The 22381-nt window shown below is 46.4% G+C and overlaps 1 protein-coding gene across 1 annotated transcript in view; it reads right to left on the bottom strand.

The window, feature by feature from the left end:
- vps13b (vacuolar protein sorting 13 homolog B) overlaps nt 1-22381 on the bottom strand; it is a gene marked incomplete at its 5' end in the record, with an annotated part of 310239 nt that overhangs the window by 156055 nt on the left and 131803 nt on the right. The window contains one exon of the mRNA XM_079226893.1: nt 14001-14134. Within this exon, the coding sequence (XP_079083019.1) occupies nt 14001-14134 (134 nt within the window). The remainder of the gene's footprint in view (nt 1-14000; nt 14135-22381) is intronic.

Below are 22381 nucleotides of genomic sequence, written 5' to 3'. Positions count from 1 at the left end.
ACCATACATCAAACCTTTAAACATAATCATGGGGAAATATTAAACTGGAACATAAATGCTCCCAGATGAAAGTTGACCCTGGTAAAAGACGAAAGGAGACAGGTCTGTCTGTGTTTGAGAGGACGCAGATGTAAGGCTCTTTACTCTTTACCCAGACATTCCGTTGTATATTAACCTTTTTTTATTAGCAATTGTTGGATAATTTTGGCCAAATTAGATATGAAGTAGAGTTTGTTCATAACTATTTGGAAAAGCTGAGTCAATACTTAAGGTCAGCCAATTTTCTTGGAGAACTCGGCAAAGGAAAAAGGGACTTTTTTTGCTATCGAGTAGGTTGTGCCACAAGAGGATGTACATCCTTCTTGCACTTAAAATGGGCACCCGCTGCATGAGCTACCAGCATAGCTGCTAGCTTAAGTGTGTACAATAAAACATCAAATGTAATACCCCTTAATGGCGTTTGCTTGCGACTTTATAATGCTTTGCTGTTGCTCCCCATGGCAACCCGAAAAACCAAAGATGATGTCAAGTGTGCGGTAGCCGCAGACTCCCCACATCACAAGGTGGAATACTAACAATAATCAGATAACATCTCACAGATGACAACAGGGGAAAAGTTGAACAATCGAACGGCGCTCCCTGGCCACCGCTGTTTACTCTGAGGCCAAAAGGCTCAGGATGCTTCAAAGGGCCTCGCTGTGTCATGGAAAAAAAGATGGTTCGTCAGTGCTAAATCTGGGTGATACAAAAATCCGTATCCAGACTTTGGTGACAGCTAAAACAAAAGCCACAAAAAAGCCACAGAAACAAACATGAAGTAATTCACGCTGTCTACGGTGCTTGAGTCCAAGTGATGGCGAGGGCCGGGAGTAAAGAGCGTTTGCTTCTCTCCAGAGTGAGGCCGCTGAGGTCACATGAGGGAGGACAGTGAACGCGGTCTGCCAGGCACCGGGGGCGCTGTTGAATATTTGATTTCAAATCGCACAGTTGCTAGAAGAAGGATGACGGCACAGAGAGACAGGGGAATAATGCTACACCAAACAGATGAGCTGTAATGTTGGTCAGATATCTTGCCAGAGTCTGGATTCAATCGGGCTAAAGTCCGTGAGGCCCGCAGAGTCCGTGGACTAACTTCTTACTGTAATGCATACCTACTCCAGGAGGCAATGTGCTTCCTGGCTGAAGCTGTATCCAAGACAAATATGATAAACAATAAGATGAAAATATAATAAGAGAGAGCATGCCTGTGTCAAGGCTGCACAAACCTCTACGTTTCTTATTTGTGTTAACAAAACCTTAAGAGCAGTGTTAAATCTACCTCTGGAGTTCAATGCCAGGTGGCTACCGTGATTGGCCGGTGACTGCTGCTACCAGAAGAAGAATGGCGACGGCAAGGATGGCGACAGCCGTAATCCAAGATGGCGACGGCCAAAACGCCCACCTCAAGGCTTCACACGGCGGTCCACAAACTAGTGAGTGGATGATATATTGTTACCTCGACACGGAGACGCCACTGCTCCTTCCAAACAACAACTAAGGAGCTGAACTAGCATCAGTTATATCAGAACTCGTGCTATTTCTTCAATGAAAGAAGAGCATTTAACGTCACTGAAGCCTTTTCTCTACAGATAAGACGTTTTCGCTTTTCTCCCGACTGACTTCAGTAAGAGTTTGATTGACAGATGGTTCATCCAATCACCTGCCAAGAAAAAAGAGAGAATACACACCTCATTCTTGTTTCTTTGTACCCACATACTAGTTTTCATCAAGTGGGGGCAATGAAAAGCTGGGTGAGAAAACAGGGATGTTTCAATAAGACGTCCACCCCAATGAATTCAAGTTCACTAAAAGGATGCTTACGCCATGGAAACCCACTGGTCTCCCAGTCACAGCAAACCACTGGTCATTTGAAGCCTTCATGCCGAACAAGTTATGCTGAAACATACTCAAAACATCAGTCAAAATGTTCTGCGGTTGTGTCACCCTTCTAGGAGTGTGAACTCAGAACCCTCTGGGAATGGCTGCACCCCACCCTGTTTCTCTGGACTCCCGCTAACAGCAGGTCAGCCTGGTTTAACCTCACAGACCTCTGTGGTCTCGTGCCTTGAGCTGTGACACACACACACACACACACACACACACACACGTGGGCGCAGTACCCAAACAAAGGCGACAGGGAGGGCAAGGAAGGGGAGCGCTGGCACCGCGAGCGGCGCTGACAGATCCAAAAGAGAGAAATAGTGTGAGGTCAGAATGTCCCGTATGCATCACTGCTTCGACCGCTGCCAAAACCACTGATGGCTCTTCTCCCTCTAAACCCCTAAACCCTCCCGTGCCTGCTGAGGTCCTGGGCATCGGGGTCCAGGTCTCTCACCAAGACCGCGCACCGGTTCGTGGTGGAAAAGTTTGCGTTAGAGATGCCGTGGCCGGAGGAAAGGAAACCCTGGAGGAACGGTAAGCGGAGAGGAGGAATCCAATGTGTGTGAATGGTTGCATACATGGCAAAGAAAAAAAAGAGAGGTTTTCTGTACTAACAGGTCAAAGTGGGAGTGTATGTTTCATGTCACAACGTCAGGAGTAAAAGTTGAGTTGAGGTTGTGCAGGGTCGTGTTTGGTATTCCACACAATTGTGTTTAACAGCTCTGTAACAGGCCAATAAACACAGCACTGGAAGCAGTTAGCCTGTGTGACAATGTCCCCCTACTGCGCGCTGATGGGCATGCCAGGTGTGTGTGTGTGTGTGTGTGTGTGTGTGTGTGTGTGTGTGTTCCGTCACGTGGGCAACGTTTCGCGGCAAGTCACTGTGTTTACAAGCCACTCACAGGGGCTCATCAAAACCAAATTACATTTGTATCCATAATAAGATGGTGAGAATGTATTTTTTTCTATTTGGGCAGACCTGTGGAAAGGCAGCTTTTCCAAGGGCAGCAAGAGGAAAATTCTGAAATGGTTTGTTAAAAATAGAAACAGGGCACAAATAATATCTGAAAGCCAGAGACATAATTGCAGTGTGGAATATCTGTTACACAACTTTAGCCTCTGCGGGGTCCGGGGTAATGTGGAATAAGACTTCGGCACAATGTGACAGAGAGAGGGACGGCCTCTGGAAATGGCTCAGGTACAACACACACAGCGCTTTAGTGAGTGTGTATGTGTGACTTGTGTTTTAACAATCACGAGGGTTCGATTTTCACTTGGGATTATGAGAGGGGCATCTGGAGCTCGACCACATTAGGGGGGACTCGGGATTATCGGAGGGATTTGGATTCAAGTTGAAGCCTACTGGTAGAAGATCAAGAATGGCAGGTGTGCTCATATGGTATATATATATATATATATATATATATATATATATATATATATATATATATATATATATATATATATATATATATATGTCACTGCAGAAGGTTCAGTGGGGAAAAAGAGGAGTCAAAGAGTCATAATTCCTCATTCCTTTTGTCCAATGACATCATGTCCTGTCAAAGTGAAACTAAATCTTTAAACATAACAAATGGAGTTAAGTGTCAGCGGTGGGACTGCTTCAGTTACCCACTGCCTCTAATGACGGATTAATTCAGGAAAAAACACTGAGGGACAATGTGTGTGTGTGTGTGTGTGTGTGTGTGTATTGAGGCCAGGGTGTATCACTCGCAGCACACCCTATTAATATACTTCAAAAACAGCCGAAACGCTTTTCAATTTTGCCCAGGAAATCTCCGTTAAAAAAAATAAGAAGATTGAAGCCAATGGACTCCTGATGTCGTGCACGTGCCAGGCTTTAACTGTGAAAACATGCTCAAATGACACACTTACAAAAGCACACACGCACGCATACATCAAGTGTGCGCTTGCATGCTTCATACGTAAACCCGGACACAAGCAGTTATCAATCGTTTAAAGAAAAGAAAAGAAAGAGTGCATTAGGATTCAGAATGAAAAAGTTTAAATAGAGTTATTACAAGTACAAAATAAATAAATAATGCTTCAAGCCAAAACACCTGAATTAACATCTCCCGTCTTCTTTTTCTTCAAACAAGCGCTGCTCTGACGAGCCCCCCATCTCTTTTTAATATCCTTGCAGAGACTTGATGCTGTGCTCACCACTTCCTCTGAAGGATGGCACCTGCAACAGCAATGAACTCAGTTACCACAACACTGCTCAAGTTATAAGGTGATATCCCTCTGTGTACTACTGCTGGTTACTGAGCTGGTTTAGTACAGACGGCAACCTCTGGGTCTTAAAAGTGCCTTAAAGTTGCATTCTCTCTAGTGTCCGTCTAGGGGGCGACTCATCGGGTTGTATAGAAGTTGATGAAAAAATTGCTTTAGGGCGGGGCTACAGGGTAATTGACAGGTCGCTACCACGGTGTAGTCTTTCTTGGGGGTTGTCCGTGTTTTAGTCTGAGATATTTAACCCTTTTTCAGTGTTTTTTCACTTGAAAGTCAATTGCAACATCTTTGGTCGCCTAAAAATGTCTTAGTCAGCGTTGGTTGTACTTAGCTCCGCCCTCTCGTGTCACTAGTGGTTGCAAAAATAAAAACAAGACTGCCGAACCCGAGGCTTCAAAAGCGTAGTCCACAAACCAATGACTACTTCCACTTCTTCCATCCAGTCTACGGTCCAGGGCAACAAGCTGGCTGCAGCATACTTTCTCATGGAATCAGAGACAGAACAACGTGCTGTTTGTAGTTATAAAGATGCATCTTCCTCATCGCGGCCTTTCATCAGTACTTCCCTGGTATTTGGAGAAAACGTCTGTTGTTGTCTGGCTTGCTCATTTAGAGAAGAGAGTGAGAGAGCTGACAGTACACCGCCATCGGGGTACAGAGACTAGCTGGAAATAATAGAGTCATCTAGCTCTCAGTATGCACACTGACGAACTCAAGATTCAGTGAAAAGCCTCACGGTGGTTTTTGAGTGACAGCGTGGTTATTTAGGAGGTGACCGTTGCTTATCCTGGGACTTAGGCCGTGATCCTTTCCTCTCAGGCCTCTAAATGAACAAGGATCTTCTTACACTTTGATCTACAATCACACAGGCTCTAATTCAATCTGGATTCTGGATCAGGAAGCCAGCATATGCTGTCAGGAGTAAATAAATACTACTAGAAAAGAGACAGATGAACAAAAGAGCCAGAAACATTGAAAAAACTGAAACGTATCCATTTGGAAAGTACTTTGATTAAACGCTAAGCAGCCTGAAGACTTCTTTTTTTTCTTCCTTGTCTATTTCTTCCTTCTCATCTCCGCCTGGCGTCACATCACAGAGTTCTAAATATGGGATTGTTTCATTCTTTGTGGCAAGTCCTGCTCAGTTTTATTCCTGATCACTTCCCCGCTCCATCAGATAGTGTTCAGAATCCAACCACATGTGTGGACCCTGTTTCAAATCTTTCAGTCTTAATGCCCCGCAAAAAGTGTCTCACTTCCTCCTCTTCTGAGCAGTACTGGGAGTGTGTGATCTGCCTTGTGTAGCATTTCTCCCTCGAGTCTTTGTGAAGACGGTTTATCTGGTTCCAGCAGAGCAGGTTCTAATAGAGAGGAAGCTGAGGGCCAAACACACTTAGGCTTTAAAAGGCTGGGGCCATGTGGAAATGGCCTATATAACCGCAGGAGGCTCTTAGGATCGGCCGGGCCTCGCCAGTAAATGACAGAACAGTGAGTTGGATGGAGGACAGCCCGTCTACGCCGAGGAGCTGTGAGTGCATGATCCTCAGATTGTCGTTCTTAGAAGTGCAGTTAAACGTCTCAGACGGGGAGTGACTATGCAGTAAAGGTAGAAAGTCATGTCTCGCCTGAAGGCGGGATCGGGGATGACGTTCTGGTTCCCTGAACAGAAAGCCAATGTGATTTTTCCATTTGATCATTACAGAAAATAAGCTTTAGAGACAAGACTTCATGTTACTTTTGTTCAGCAAGATAATCTTCACAAATGACCACTTTTATATAAACAAACTACACCACTTAGCCACTTGCTAGCAATAGCCTTTTTTTTTAAGGCAGCTGCAAAACCCAAGAGGGGTATTTACTGATGTATTTTATGTCGTAGAGCAAAACCTGAAAATCTAAAAGCGCTTGTGTTAACCACAGACCTTATTTCAGGCATCCAACCAAAAAAAAACATTGTTATTTTATTTTTTTAAACCATTGAGACGAAGGAAGTTAAAAAACGCAGACTCATTTCTGCAGCACTGTACGATCAGTTCTTGAAACAGTGGAGAACGTGTATAACTGGTGCTCTATCGTATAACTAGGTGCTTGTGTCATATTAACCACCTTTCTCCTGTGTAGTTATCTCTTTTCTCTAATCTGTCCTCACTGAGCCCGTAAACTGCCTTTCTTCTGTGTTGTATGACAAAGACATAATGCTCGGTGCCTGCTCTCCTTGAAACATGTTTTCAGCAGGACGGCGGTGTTGCTGCATACTCCTGACAGCAGTGAACGCTCGACGTCACAGTCATCTATCTTGGACCCAGGCAGTGAGGGATGTGTCTGACATTTGTGCGGTGGTGCTGTGGTCAGATCCGCTGTTAAGACTCTTTGTTTTCACATCACCGCAGGGAAGAGGACCGCCGAGGCCCCTCTGTCCAGACCTCAGCGCAGCACAAGCCCCCGTGGGCCCAGATCAGCTCTCCTCGGAGCGACCCCACAACACGTGAAGCTCAAAATTGCGCACTCGAGTGCGTATGTGCCGACACGTTTTCCTCCCCCCCCCCCGGTTTCTCTGCTGCGCACCTCTTTTTACACACAGGAAATCACCCGGAGATAGACGAGAGGAAATTAGAAACACCCTCCACAGCGTCCCGAGTGAAAATATTTGAAACTCCGGAGAAGAAAAAAATCTCAGCGGAGAGATCTGCAGCGAACGGAAAACACATCCCTTTGTTTTGGAAAACCTGATACCTCTCCAAATGTAATCTTCCTGTGCCTGCACCAGACGGGACACTGCGTTTCCTAAGTGGCCGGTCAGAAGAACAGAAGGTCCACACAGCAACCCCCCCACACACAGGCTCTCTGGATAACCCACCCACTCTAACCTTCTGCACATCCTCCTGCACTTCTCAGCTCCGTCCAAAAACACAGTTGGAACAGCGAGTGTACTGGTGTAAATAGTGTCTCCCTGTAAATGAACGTGATTACTGCGTGTATCTGGAGATGACACTAGCACATGTGTGTCGCGGTGCAGAAATGTACACAAATTAAGATTTGTTGTATTCTCTTGCGACCTCAGAAAGCAGCTCTCCTCCCTAATGTCTATGAGAGAGGCATCCAAGCGTGATGCCTCCTGACAACAGATAGGCCGGGTCTCACCCACACGCCACCGCGAGCAATAAGCTCGTGGCCTGGCACGGCGGCGCGGCCAGGCAGCCAGCCATCCCTGTGGCCCGCATTCCTCCGCTCCAACACTGCTTACAGAAGCTGACAAGCGCTGGAGGTCTCCCTGGCCGAGGTGGAAATCTGCAAAAATAAACGCTTTAGGTGACATGAAGGCTTTGTTTGTTTCTGCTGGACCTCGGCTGTTTGTGTTAGCGCGGTGGGTTAATTGCAACTTTGATCGCTGCGTTTATTGATCCAACAGTGGCCTGAGGAACGCGGCCGGCGTGACCCGGCCCTGCCTCGCCCGGCTCCAAACCCCCATTGCAGCATGGAGGGGGTCGAAGGGGTGGCCACGCCAAACTAGAGCTGAAGAAGGGTGGACATGACGAGTACTCTGATGTGGTAGCTGAGGTCTCTTTTGAGAATAGAGGGTGGCTTCGTTTAGGAATTGGACTGGGCTAAAAAAAATTGTCTATACACGATCCAGGGTACAGGGACTAGGCAATGCATCAATACTATATTAATATCGGGATATTCATTCAAACTTTTATTTAAGCCTCGAATATCGTTATGGTTCCCCTCAAAACCCGCAGGACTTGAAGCAAGATATGAGGCTAGATATTGTACTACATGGTGTATATAAGTGTTGTCTTTTCTTGGTTTAAAAGGCTGCATTATAATAAATTATAATGATGCCATTTGCAGATATTACCAGACTGCTCTAGCTGTTTACCCACTAAGTCATTATGTTCACATTATTTGGCAAAAATCTCATTGTGTAAATATTTTTGCAAAACCACCAATATTCAACCAACAATATTCAGTTCCGCGGTATTTGCTCAAAAGATTCAGTGGTATTTGACTTTCTCCGGGTCACCTGGCCCGAGCTCAGAGTCGATCAAAGCTCTCACGTACACGTCGGGCTGAAGGCGAGGCCTCTGCTCGGCTTGGTTCATCCACAGCGGTAGTGTGGCCAGACCATTTAGCTGTGGGCCAGCTGAAGTGAGAGAGATGGCTGTGTATGTTGTGCAGTATGCGATGCTGGAGCAAGTTGGATCAGATGGTGATGGAGTGCAGATGAAAAGCGCTTTTATTGGCCAAATCTTCACCACCGTTGATTCCTGTGGTACAACCGAATCAAGTGACCCCGGCCGATCTGGTTTGACCTTCGTTTTGGCACGGCTTCCTTATCCGTCCCGAGACAGGCAGGTGGACGCAATGCCCCGACAAACCAGGGTCACCTCCAAGCGTTCCAGAAACACGTTCAGGAGGTCAGGGTGACCACAATCACTTTTCCCTGACAATTTTTTAAAACAACTCAACCTTGAAATTCTAGCTGCTCTGAGTGTATTTTTTTTTTACACTGATGAAAATCAGTTCCAGGTCTCCAGGCCTCTGAGGTTCAAGAGGTTACAGACACAAGAGAATCCCGGTAAGCACTTTTCCAGTGCGGCCCGGTGAGAGGGTCAAATACGTGTGTGCGTCTGTAATGGCTGTGAGGTCATCGGTATTGACACAGCAGCAGATAATGGGACGGGAATCTGGCCACACACACGCGCAGTGGTCTCAGTTGGTAAACAGCTAATGGCACGTCTACTGGGACATAGCGGGGTCTTGATTTAGATCAGGCGACACCAGAGAGGGCGAGTGTGTAATCAGGAGAGAATGTACACCCTTTCTCTCACTATTCCCTCAATACCGCTCCTCTTCCTCCCTTCCACTTCTCTCCGTGTGGAATCTTTGTGGAGACTCAATGACAGGAGAGACTCTATGTTCTGCCCCCAGCATTAACCCTTTCTCTTTGTTTGCACAACAGCCAATCAGCACTTTTAGTGAAAGAAACCAGGGACTGCAAGCTATAACAGAAGCCAGCTCATTTCCCCCATGCTCCTAAACATTAAACACCACCGGCATTTCCTGTTGTGCCATTTCCTGTCAGAATACATAGAATTCATCTCAGTTGCATCCTGAGAGAAGTCTGTTTGGCAGCATGCAGCAAGGTATGGTAGCATGCAGATGTATATGCGCTCGATAAGGTGCAATATTGTTAGAGATGGGTCACACGTATCAGATATAGGACTGAGGTTCCAGAACCACGTTAAGATTCATATCTACAGTATATATGTAATAATGGTGGAGAATGTCCCGCCGGCAGCGTTACGGCTGCAACAAAGCTAGTAAGCTATGTTAGCATCTTTAGCATGGAGCTAGGGCGGCGGCTCCAAGCCCAGAACAGGAGAAGTGATAACCAACATTACTGTTTGTATTTTCACAGTAACGGTCTCTTTGGCTTTCAACTGCTTTCAGCGTCCGGCCGGCTTTTCGTTTGATGGACTTTCGGCTCGTTGAACAGGCGGTGAGAGGAACTCGGTGCTCCCAATAAAGATTATTCAAACGCTCAGCTAGTGTGTGTGTGTTGTCAGTTTTTCATTGTGTCTAATACAGTAAGATACATGGATGCCAGTCAGAGTGTGTCCATGTGTGATTTACCTCCCAGTGGTTTCTATGTTTTAAAAACGCTATTATTTAATTGTCATGGGACCTCTGAGGGAGAAGCTTTTGTGAGCGTGATTAAAGATGAATTTAATTACTATTTTCAAGACTTTTCTCTCTCAAGAGGTTAGCCTACGTCCTATTCATGGCTGGAGCTGGGTCTTGAGGTTCATCTTAATAGATGTACATGTATGCACTTACCCATCATAGGGAACCTGCAGTTGCACTATCTACTGGACAATGTTAGCAGGGTTTGTAAGATGTTTGAAAAGTTGAACATTTATTACCACAATCCACATATAAACAATAAGTGGCACAATAACTAAAGCTATACTGGCAAATCAATTGGAAGTCAATTTGACAGACAGACAGGGTGAGGTGTTGAGTGCAGGGATGATAGGATGGAGGAAGGGGAGGGAGAGGATGAAGTAATGTGCCTGCAGAAGGCGCTGCAGCCGGGGGTCAGATCCTGTTCATGGAAACCATCTGGCCAACTCCATCTGAGCCACACCAAACATACAGTACTCATGATCCTCTTTTTCTATCTCTCCCTCGCTTTTCCTCCCGCACATTTTTATTTTCTTCTCCTCACTCGCTTCCTAACCGTCTCCTTTCCATCCCTCTACCTTTTCTACCCCACCGCTTCTTCTACTCCTTTTCTCTCTCTCTCTCTCAGAAAAAGAATATATCCTACTCATTAATGCATGGCAGCTGCAGAGAGCAGTGTTACTTCATTTTTCCATGGCAACGGGCTCTCTGTTTCAGCAGATCCCATTTCAGTTTTGGTAGCAACGTGCTCTTTTGCCAGTGCTGAACACATTCATGTGTTAAATAGAAGGAATTATTGCAAAATTCCTGAAATAGAATCACCGTTCCTGATCACTGGCAATTATTATCAGGGCCCGCCGAAAACGCGGGTGTCCTCGGGGAGGACGGGGCTGAGGAGGGAGAGATGACAGGGTGAGGAGGGCGAGCAGCGAGAGAGAGAAGGACGGAGAGGTAAGATGTGTGCAAGGAGTACCGCAAATGAGTTGGAGTCAGGGTCAGAGCTCCAAGGCTGAGGGCAAGTGGCCATTTGAGGATGAGCCAGCCCACTCTGGCCTGGGCGACAACTGCAGCGCTGCCCTTCAGCCCTAATGTGAAGTGACTACTAAAATAACACCACCTACACATATCGTAGCCTTGCATGACCAAGAGACTCAGTGGCCTCTTTGGGAGGAAACAACCCCCACGCACACACATCTTTCATGATCTCTGCTGTACGTAATCTCCAGGAGACTCGGCCATCTTGGAGCTGAGGGGCTCAGTTTGGATGCTGCGTCTCTCTGACCTCACCGCGCCTGTGTTGCAATGGTGGGACAAAGACACTGGCTCTTTTGGTCTCAGCGAATTAACTCTCGGTTCTTTCTCGAGGAGTATCTACACTGATCAATGACAGTTTGAGACAGTGGTTGGCCTAGCTTCATGGTTAAACTGGAGCCTTTCTTAGCCCGTCTCATGGACAGGTCCTTCAGAAGATCAGAAGAAGTTCTCTGATGGCGTTTCCGTTGCAGGGTGAGAATCACCCATCGTTCCTGGTGACAGGAGAAGAGGGTGCGACAAACTCAGACAGAAAGGAATGTGGAGGTTCACAGAGGAACCCCGGCTCTGAACCATTTCTAGGGTTTTAGTTGATGCACTGGGCTGCAGACTCGTGGATTGGGATAATAATCTGTACATTAACCGCGCGTGACGGGGCCATCACCGGGAATCAATGCTGACTAGGCCTGTCATTGAAAAAGACAAGTATGGTGTCAAGAAGGATTTTTTTTTAGAGCAGAAAGCTACAAATAGAAGCAGCGCATGTTCGGCTTTTTCCAGCTGCTGTGCTGGTTTTAGACTTTGAGTGGGATATAAGACATTACATAAGCTGCACTCAGGTCGCACTGTAATGAAATGCACAGAGCAGTGGGACAGAATTGCTTGCACAGATCTTTTTTTCTTGAGGTAAGATAAAGGATGATGCAGCAGAGTGCATTAGACCTTGAAATGTATGACTCCAAAATGAAAATACAGAACGTGTTTTATTCCAGTGTATGCTATTTGTGAGCTGCTGACACTGGTGGAATAAATGACAACAGACAATGGCTGAAGATGCAAGCCTCGTGCACTGTAGCTTTTTCCAATCTGCCTCCGCAGTCTAGAATCTGAGCAAGACCTTTACCTTCTTGCCATCCGTAGGAAATCATTTTTGTCACGCGAATCATCTGCGAGCCGGACTATGAGAATTTTAAAACAATTTACACAATCTCCAGCTATCACGTGTTCCTATTCTGTTTGAACAGCCTTAAGTGGTCTCAGCAGCCGTAGAATAATAAATACCTTTGTAACTTTTCTCTCCCCGATCATTCAGCCCCCCCCCCCCCCCCCCCCCCCTCTCTGCAAAAAAGGACGGAGAGAGCCCCGCATGCCAAATTGGGCACATGTGCAGCAGAAGTGTGAGCCATTAGGTATTCTGTTTACACCGCACTAAAATAAATGGAGTGGTTTTAAGTTTGGGGATATCCAAGGCCGGGGTACCAGCTGTCGGGTTGTTTCGGGCTTGGTCCGCTTCCACCCCTGTGTCAGCGGGACAGACTGTTTCCTAATTACTGCTGCAGTACGCGGTGTGGTCCCGGTCGCACAGCCGTGGGGGACAGAGGGAAGTGGAGGCAATGACGGGCTCAGCAAACTATTAGCGGGTTGAGTTAACTTTTGTGGAAGTACTGTAAACAGCTCAATGCGCTGACATGGGACCCGGGCTCTGAAGCCTTAGTTCAGTTCACATGCGTCATGCCGCCTTTCATGTTTGACTGACGTCAGTTTGTGTGGTCCTAGCAATAAGAATTAAGATGAATTAAGAATGGTTGGACCTCTGTATCACCAGCTATTGTTTACACGCACAAAGAAACTTGCCCAAAAGCGGATTTGGTTTATTATTTGGAACAGAGTATCCCTGTTTCCACGAATAAACCTGTTAAGAGAAAACTTCTGTGCTCCTGTGATGACCCGCCTGCAGAAACAACACATTGCCCAAAAAGCTATGAAAACGGAATCCTGTGAAGTTAGGACCTCTGTAGTGACGTGTGAGATGATGAGCTGGTTGTCACCACCATGTGACCGTCACCTTGTCTGAGTCAGGCTGTGTGCTGACAGAGGAAACAGACAGTGGAAGACGTCCATGTTGCAGTGATCTGTGGGATCATGAAGTACTCCAGGCATCCCGAGTACTGAGAACATGAGTGGAAGGCTGGTATTTTAACGCAGTTCTGATGTTTACAGTGAACAAACAAAAAACAGGATATTTGTGTAAGAAAAATGCTAAAATAATACTTCACAGTAACGTTTGCATCCTGTAGACCAGCAATCATTCATGAACAAAGATATCCATAATCCTCAATCAGTAATCTGCAGAACCACATGAGTACCGAGTTTGTGCACACACACACACACACCATGACGTTCTGTTCCTGCATCAAGAGGAGCCCTGTCAGAGAGTTGTCGGCACTTCCTGATGCCTTTCAGATGGGCCTGGTTGTGATATGGGCTCTGCTAACCAGTCCAGTCAAGATGCAGCGAGCGTCCACACAATGGGAGCACTTAACCACCCAGTCAGACACTTAGACGGACGGACGAGGGGACGTCCAGCGAGCCAGCCAGTCAGCCAGAGAGGCAGCCCGCCGCAAAGCGACACCAGACGCTGCGCATGCTCACGGACTAACAGCTAACAGAGGTCCCTGGAAGCCATATGGGCACAGCCACAGAGAGCTAAGCTAAAGCGCAGAGCATCAGAGAGACAGAGGAGGACAGAGAGAGGGGTTAACGGGCCCCAAAGCAGAACTGGCAGTGGTGTTTGCTCCCTGACGTGTGAGACGGTCAATAACTTCTGTCTGAGGTGAAGTCAAAGAGTAATACGTTGGCCCTTTTCCTCATGCTAGAACACAACAACTAAATGTGGTAAAGATATTGGGAAGCAAAGGATTCAAGGGTTCGTTATTGTCATTATACAAAAGGACTGTGAAAGAATGCAAATGGGTGGACTCTTGTCAACATGGGGCCTTGACCCCGCAGTCCTATAAGGACATCACTGACTGATGAGCTCCTTCAAAGGAAATGGGTCTCAGCTGATCCTATACACAAGGACAACAAGAAGGAGAATAGTTTGGTACCTGTAGAGTAAGGCGCTTGACAACGTCCCAGGCTTGGGCGATGAGCTCCTTCATCCTCTCCTCGGAGGTCGTCCATGACTCCCCCCCTGTGGTGTCGGGCATCACCTTCATTGGGATGGACAGCGGCCGTGATTCTAGAGAAGACAGAAAGCGCTTCAGTACCATGGTGACCCAATTAGTTTTGTTTGTGTGATAAAGGGTCCTGTGATGAGTACTCTACCACAGAAGTCCTTTTGTATTATATAAAAGCAATAGATAGTACATGAGACTATGCACTGTCCTGCATTAATCCTTTATTTAACCAGGGTTCATACACATTTTGACCAATGGATTTCATGACTTTTCCATGACTTTTAACCAAATTTCCATAACCAAACATTTTGTGAAATCTGGGTGTAAACAGTAAAAAGTGAGTAAATGTAGTATTTAAACTAACAATGAGAATACAAAGCATACAGTAAACCTTAAATGACACAAATGAATGAGACAATAGTTTGATTAAAAGAATAAACATTTATATAGATGCCTGTATGTATGCCTGCTTATATTTTGAGCGTCTTTTTTTAAAAAGCATATTAATTATTTCAAACTCAGCGTAAATGAACGTCATGAACATATGAATATAACACATTTCCATGACTTTCCCAAAACTTTTGGGACTTTTCCAGGCCTGAACCCTGTTAAAGATTACATATTGTAAAAAGCGGCTATAAATACTGAGAAATACTCACAGCATGTATATGTTTTATAACAATTGTAATGTTGTGTTAGTGTTGTGTAAAAATCATATTAATATTACTATAGTTTTTATGAAATCTTTATGCCAACAAAGACACATTGCATTGAGCTGAACACAATTGTGTTGAAATATACCTGATTTTCATCAACATCAAAGCATGTAAACAACTTCTGGCAGAAACCTGAAAGAGAGCAAACGTCTCCTTTAACTCCCTTCATAATTCCCTGTTATTTTCATTTCAGTATCACGTTATACGACGTTAAACTGACACTTCATTGAGGTGATGTAATGTTAGCACTCGGGTTTCTTGTCTCCTGCAGCGGGAGAGGGAACTATGGGAACTGAGAGAACGCACACACACACACACACACACACACAGCGCATCCTAGACATGACACGGCCGAGTGAGCTGTGGTCCAGACGAAGGCCCATCGTCTGCGCCGACACTCGTGGAAACAGCCGACGCACAAACCCCACAGCAACAAGCCCCTCGGCGAGTTTGCACCAATCGCGTCGACCCGAGGGTCAACGTGTTCGATCCAGTTGTGAGAGGAGAAGACACGCAGATCAAGTAGGAAGGGAGTGAAGAGGGAGGCGCAGACGGACTGAGGGAAGTAGACAGAACACACATCGGAGCAGGTTAGCCTGAAGTCTGCGGATGTTAAAGCCATCAGGCGGTCGGAGGTGAGGTCCCTCTGAAGACACATTAAGACGTATCCCATGATTTAAAAGGTCTGCCTCGCTCAGCATGCTCCACATAAAAACAGCGGTGATGTCACAGCACCGCATGCGCCTCCTCAGACGCCGAAAGGCTCCCAAATAACACCAAAAAACCCCATCCAAACGGGTTGCCGCGGGAACGGGAGCCCGAGGTCGCAGGTGCATGTGTGGAAAGTGTGTGTGTGTGTGTGTGTGTGTAAGGGAGAAGAAACCAGACCGAAGGCCGAGACCCTGGTGTCTGGACTCGTACAGTATTTTCTCACACTCAGCGTCCAGGTGCGTCTGGCTATGAAACCCTTTCTGTCCAACCGGAGTTACGTCATCACCTACTGCAGCACTCTTTGACAACCCGTATTTTCCAATGAAGTCTTCTCCCCCACTCTTATTGGTGTCTGCGAGCCTTGTACACAACCCACTTCAGCTCTTTCGTACACTTCACTAAATATCCACACACATGGCAGAAATTGACTTTGACAGGACAGATTGTGTTTCACGGACCGTCTTTCGCTGAGTAATGTGCTGTGCAAAACCGCTGTGATATCATTGGCCTGTCAATAGCGTTTTGTCATTGAGGGGCTGTGTGTGTGTGTGTCAGTCAGAGTATTGCTGTCCCACTGCATTAGAGAGCCGCTTCCTGTTCAGCTCTGCGGGGGATGCACACGGAGGTGACAGAGCTCTTTAGGTCTTGGTCTTGTGGCCCAGCTGTCTAGACCGGAGAAGACTTCACCCCCAGGGACTGGGCCTGCAGAGCAGTGGAAGGGTGCACCCACGTTGACATCAACGTCTGTGCACACAGTGTGAGTGTGTGTGTGTGTGTGTGCATGATTTTAACCCCAATGGTGGTTACCACAGTCTCACTACTTACGTCAGTGTCCTGGTTATCCCCACTCTTCCATACCCAGAATACATCTCTGCCCAACCGAGCGGTGGCTTACAACATTGGAAAATACAAAACACAAACATATAATGTAGCCACACACACTGTCCTGACAACACACACACACACACACACACCAAGCCCCTCCAATCTACCCAAATAATCTAGGACTAGAAGTTGGAGACTACCTGGCCGCATTTTGAGATGAAATGTGCAATTGTGAATATGCAAGCTTACGTGAGCGAGTCGGTATGCAGCGTGCCACATGCAGTAAATCTGTGGAACGCATTTTATGATGTAGTATTAATACATGTGTACATGCGAGCACAGGGCCTGAAATTGGGCCAATGATTGCTAGTTGGAGCAATTACTATGAAATTCAACTTTAACGCCCTGAACCTTACATGCCACCTTTAAAATGTTAATACGAGTCGTGTTCTAGACTAGAGCAACCCATCACTCTTCTATGAGAATATTACCTTGGGGCCGCAAAGTGGTGCTGGCCGCAGTTTCCATCTAATAACTGGTAACTCCCCTAATCCTTTAGACCTTAAGGCCAACCTTCACCTGAAATAGACTGAGGAAATAAGTCTTTTTTTTTACTTTAGGGGGTGAGCAAGACTGTGGATGTCCTTCCCAGGAGTGAGTCTGTTAGGCCAATCAGAGAGTGCGCTAAAGCACAGCATAGGCAGTAACAATGCGAGGCCAGACTGCTCTCCGCTTTGTTTTAAATACCATTCCAGGACTCTGTTTGTTAATCCTGGGGTCATTATTTGGAATGAAACTGCCATATCTTGTTATAGTGACTTGGCGCCCGCCATTTCTGCAGGGAGGGGATTGAACAAAAAGAGGGAGGCAGGCAGGGACAGAGAATGAGAAAGACAGAGAGAACGCAAGAGGTTGAAATTCAAATGAAAGAGAAATATGACAGGAGCGCCCAAAGCTCTTAAACCTGCCCAGGCCTAACAAGTCCTGAGAGTCCTTTTAAAGTGGGGTTATTCCCTCTGTCTCGTGCCATCTCAGCCATGTCCTCATTTTCACCCTCCGTTAGGCCATTAGGCTAATATCTTATTGGCCAAACCCTGACCACACACCCTCCTGTTTTGTTCACTCTCTCCAGCCACTCCCATCATTCTCTCCCAGTGTTGGGCTGGTGTGCAGGGCTGCCAGTCCGCGTCCCCATAAACATTCTGGTGGAGATTATTCATCCTATTTAACAGCTCCATCACATCTCCCCGCGAGTGGAGGGCCCTGGGCCGGGAGACTCGGAGCCACACGGTGACTTAAAGGGACGCTTCACCTCAAAATCAGAAAAACTACTTTTTTTTTATTTTAGAAATGTCTGCTTTCCCTCCAGTATAATGGACCTCGATGGCACTCTGCTTGTGGTGATCATAGCACCAAACAAAATGCACCACGAGCCAAGGGTGTAGCTCGCTAGAAAGAAAATAGTTCTAACATGAAACACGGTCTGTGCATTATTTTGAGTAACCGGGTCACGATTTCTGGAAAAACACATTAATGACGATTTTTTTTCAAATATATTAGTTTGGTGCTTTGAGCACCACAAGCTGAGTGTCCCGTCTCTACAGCCGATTCCTCCAAAACTAGGCAACTCACACGAAGGCCATCTGGACTGATAATGTACAGGTAAGAGGATGAATGTGTATTTGACATTTTGGAGTTACTGTCCCTTTAAATGCTGAAACAAATTAACGTCGTCTCATTTGACTTTTAACAAAACACCGCCCCGTGCAAAACACACATGCTTAAATTCACTCAGATTTCACCGGCAGGCGGCCAAACGCATCCATATGTTCTTCCCAAGTGATTGAGCAAGTCGGCCATAAAAAGCAGCTTTTCGAGGGGTCTGGGCATTTCCCCCGCGCCGCCTGCTATCTTCCTGGTATGTTCCCTTTTACAAATGGTTTACAGTGAGTTGAAGTGTTGTATATTCTGTTACAGCTGCGTGCAGATCCAGCGATGGGGCTCTTTAATAAACCTGACCGCCTATTTGTTTTGGATGCGAGTCGCTGTTTGTTTAAATATTTACGCAACTCCATTTGTTACGGGGTTATGGAAGCCGCCGTGGAAAAAAGAGTGGCGGCGTGGCCGGGCCGGCCGAGGGATGTGGGCGAGGGGAGGGGTTTTTAAGATTCTCAACCCATGCTTTAGGAAGTCCCCTAATAACCAGTCAAGGTAACTGCGCAGGGATGACTTCTCAATTCAGGCATGCAGAGACAGACAGACGTCTCTGGCGAGGAGGAACGCGAGGAAGAGGACGGCGGCGCTCAGCATCGCTATCCAACCTACACAATCTAGATCTTCAGGGGAGAGGAGAGAGTTGTTACCGGCCAGAGCATGACACAATGTGGAAAGAATGAAAACAAAAAGACACATCTTTCCACTGCGACACCAAGACCCTTTTGAAGCGTCCCTGGTGAAATCATCTCAACCTCCCTCCTGTTCCTTTGTCATCTGAACCAAGCCCCCTCCAGCCTGCACACTGATCCACCCGACCCCGACTCGCCTCTCTGCTCCTCTCACTTCAACCCCTGAAAACCTCAGCCAACATCCACACAGGCCTAATACCCTTATCATTCACGAACAGCAGAAAAGGGATACATGAGGACACATCTATTCCCCACAGACAGAGGTTTGCATGGGCTCATGGGTGTGGAGGCCAGAGACGTTCTCATCAAGTCGCGTCCCCTCCAGACTGCAGCCATGCTCCTCAGGGGGGACTCCTATCTCATTATTCCTCCAAGTTCTTGTTTTCTTTCCCCACTCCAACCATCATTACCTTGATAAATTATTGACTTTACCAGAACATTTTTACTATATAAATAACTCCACAATGAAAATATTATCCCCTTCTGAAAAGCGCACAGCAGCCAATAAAAACCTGCCTGACTTCAATCAGGCTACTTGGGCTGGGATCGTAGTTATGTATGACTGCGTGGTTCTGCCTAAAGTCCTCTCATCAGTTCTCCCTCCCTCTCTTTTAAACATGTGTACATGCATGCATATGCTCCTTTCTTTCTCCAGCAATATATTGATTTATGTCCTTCCACAATGTACGTCTCTCAACCATGAAACCTGGACTTCCCTCCCTGTTCCCAACCTTCTTGCTGGCGCGCTATAGGTTGAGATCACAGAAAAGCCATCAGTAAGGAACCGTCTTTGTGAGGCCCGCAGAAGAGACCGCCACCAGACGGTGTCTTCTGACTGGTAATAAGAAGGATGGAAATGTTTCCATGTCTCCCTTTCTCTCTCTAGTCCTCTTAGTAAACAGCACAATTACATCTAATCCCATCATCCAGACCACTAGCAGACAGGAACTAAGACAACAGTCCTCCTTCCAACCTCTGACGAGTGCGGCCAGGTCCGGAGGATAAGTTTCTCAGCAAAGAGAAGTATGTTCTCAGGGCTAATTTTATGATTGAAAAGCAAAGCCAGTGAGATCATTACTCTGGTAGATGTTGGAGAACAATGAGAAGCTCGGGACTGGGGAGGCTCTCCATCAGAAACGCCGCGGCCAACGAGAACATTCATTCGGGACAAATAAAGAAAAATACTTAGAGGTTAGTTTTTATGTGAACCAATTTGTGGCGTAATTGTGCGGGCAGACAGCGACCAACCTCGAGACTGAGGCGAGCCGACGTGTTCGCGGAGTCGCTCCTTCTTATGAAGGATAATCACCGAAAAACAAGGGTTAACACCTCTGATGATGTTCCTAGGCAACGTTCAAACACAAACCTGGGATGTGGGTTAAATGGTCAAAGACCTCGAGTCTATCCACCAGACTACTTAGTCAGAACAGAAGAAAAGCCTGATGGACTGACCAGAAATATTAGCTTTTATAAAAGCTAACCAGCGCCATGCAACTATGAAAAGGGAGCATTTTGAAGCACAAAGAAAAGACGAGTATTTGTACTGTAAGTGTATTCAAGTGGAAACATTATTCCTCATGTGACGGAGAGCCACTCTTAATTGCAGACGTATGTCTTTCGTAACGATATATTTTACCATGTGCTGCGCTCAAAGTCTGTCATCCACCGGAACTGGCCTCGCTCCAGAGAGTCAGCGGCGTTCGGTAACATGTGCCCTGTATATTTAACGTGTGCAGCGACCAAAACCAGAGAGGCAGAGTGAAATATTTGGTTGCCAAATGGAGTCGGAGCGGATACGGGTGGTGCCATTTGAGCCGGGCAGGCCCACAGCCCCCAGAATGATATCACCTTGCCCTCAGTGCTTTCTGGGGAAATGATCTGCAGTGAGCTGGCCCTGCGTGTCTCTGTACATTTGCCTACACATTAACAGGCACCTTACGAAAGCCTGCAGGAAAGTCCCCCCCTTGATTGCTGCGAAACTGTAGCTAGGCTGAGTGTGGTAACAAAACAACATAACACTCGCTTTACATCATAAAAGTGCCAGGCATGCGTTCAAGTGGCCAATTGGAAGCAGCGACATCCAGCGAGTGCAATTGTTCTGAGGAGGCTTTGAACTGATGAAAAGGCTCTGAAAATGATTTTCTTCCAGCGGATTATGATTTGTTCTGCGATTCCCCAAGGTGATTTATGCGAGGAAATCAATAGCTCCAGTGGAAAACTATGATAATCAATAGGCACAGAGAGAGGCTGCTGCTGCCAGATTATAATCGGGCGGAACATAACACCGCTCTATATCAATATTCCATACATCCAGCACATCGGGTCATTTAATCTTATAACGGCATCTCAAACAACCGCACTCTGGACGTGCAGACTTATATGTTTGAATTCACCACTTTAAGGCATATTGTGGGTGTCTGAGCGGGGCCCAGAACCTGGAGGTGAACAGTACCGTCGATTCCCTTTCTGTAGAGGAATGTACAATGTCTGAGAAAATGACTCTACTTCTCTCTTGATGTATTCCCTCAGTAAACATTGTAAACATGAGTTTATGTCTCAATCTCTAGTTTCAAGTCTTCTTCAATACAGCATGATGTTCATTTAGTAAATTATGTTCATTTAGTGTGAAACAGACCATAAACCAGGGGATGCTTTAGGGCGGGGCTACACGGTGATTGACAGGTCGACACCAGAGACATATACGGCGTCTCTACTTCACTCCAAATATGATACCGTCCATTTATCAGTTGAAAAAAGCCAAGATGTCGACGGCCAAATCGCCAAAGTCGTGCCTTCAAAATGGCAGTCCACAAACCAATGGGCGACCAAGTCCACTTCTTTTAAACAGTCAATGGTTTCAATAAGGACTAACAGCAGTAGTGAGGACGTTGGGCCTACAATTGTTGTGGGATGAAAAGTAGTTCCTTTTAAGCATATTTAATACAAGCAGCTCCTCACAAAGTGACTCAAGGGAAAGCTCAAAAAGGAGTAATCCAGGGTTGCAACACGGCACACGAGTATCACAAGCACTCGGGGGACTAAATCATGTGCACACTGAAGTCAGATTCATTCAGCGAAACAGCAGCATTGTGATTCCTATAAGAGCCTCATGATGACGTCTTCTCCTGAAGCTCAGCTGAGGAGCAGCGCCGGTGGCAGTCCAGTTGGCTGCTGCCTCCGTCTCATGTGTTCACTCCCCATGCGTCGCTGTGAATGTCTGTCCGCACACGTGTTGACTCCAACTGGCAAACAACCTGCACATATCTCCTCTGTTTACCCACACAGATGACTGAGGACTGAGAAATAAAACCCCTTAAGAGTCCCCGGAGAAATGATGTGCCGGCAAGGAAAACCGAGCCTCGTCGTACATCTGGACGTTTATTTGTCGTCACGTTAGAACAAGCACAATAGAGCTATCGATGGAAATGCCAAATGATGAATTAGTAAAAAGAAGGAAAAAAAGGCGCCCTTTCCAAAAGAGGAAAAATGAGCTGCTCAATTTCAACTAATTTCTTACAAAAACACAATTTATTTCTGGCAATTATTAATTTGCCCGTAAAGCTTGCTCCATCACAGCCGATGAGATTAAGGCCCATCAAGAGACAATGGACATTTCTCAGCTACATTCACATCAGCTCTACCCTTTGGTAAA

This window comes from Taurulus bubalis (assembly GCF_910589615.1).
Source record: "Taurulus bubalis genome assembly, chromosome: 12".
NCBI classification, from domain to species: domain Eukaryota; kingdom Metazoa; phylum Chordata; class Actinopteri; order Perciformes; family Cottidae; genus Taurulus; species Taurulus bubalis.
The sequence above is the reverse complement of the archived record's forward strand: the minus strand, read 5'-3'. Positions and strand labels throughout refer to the sequence as shown.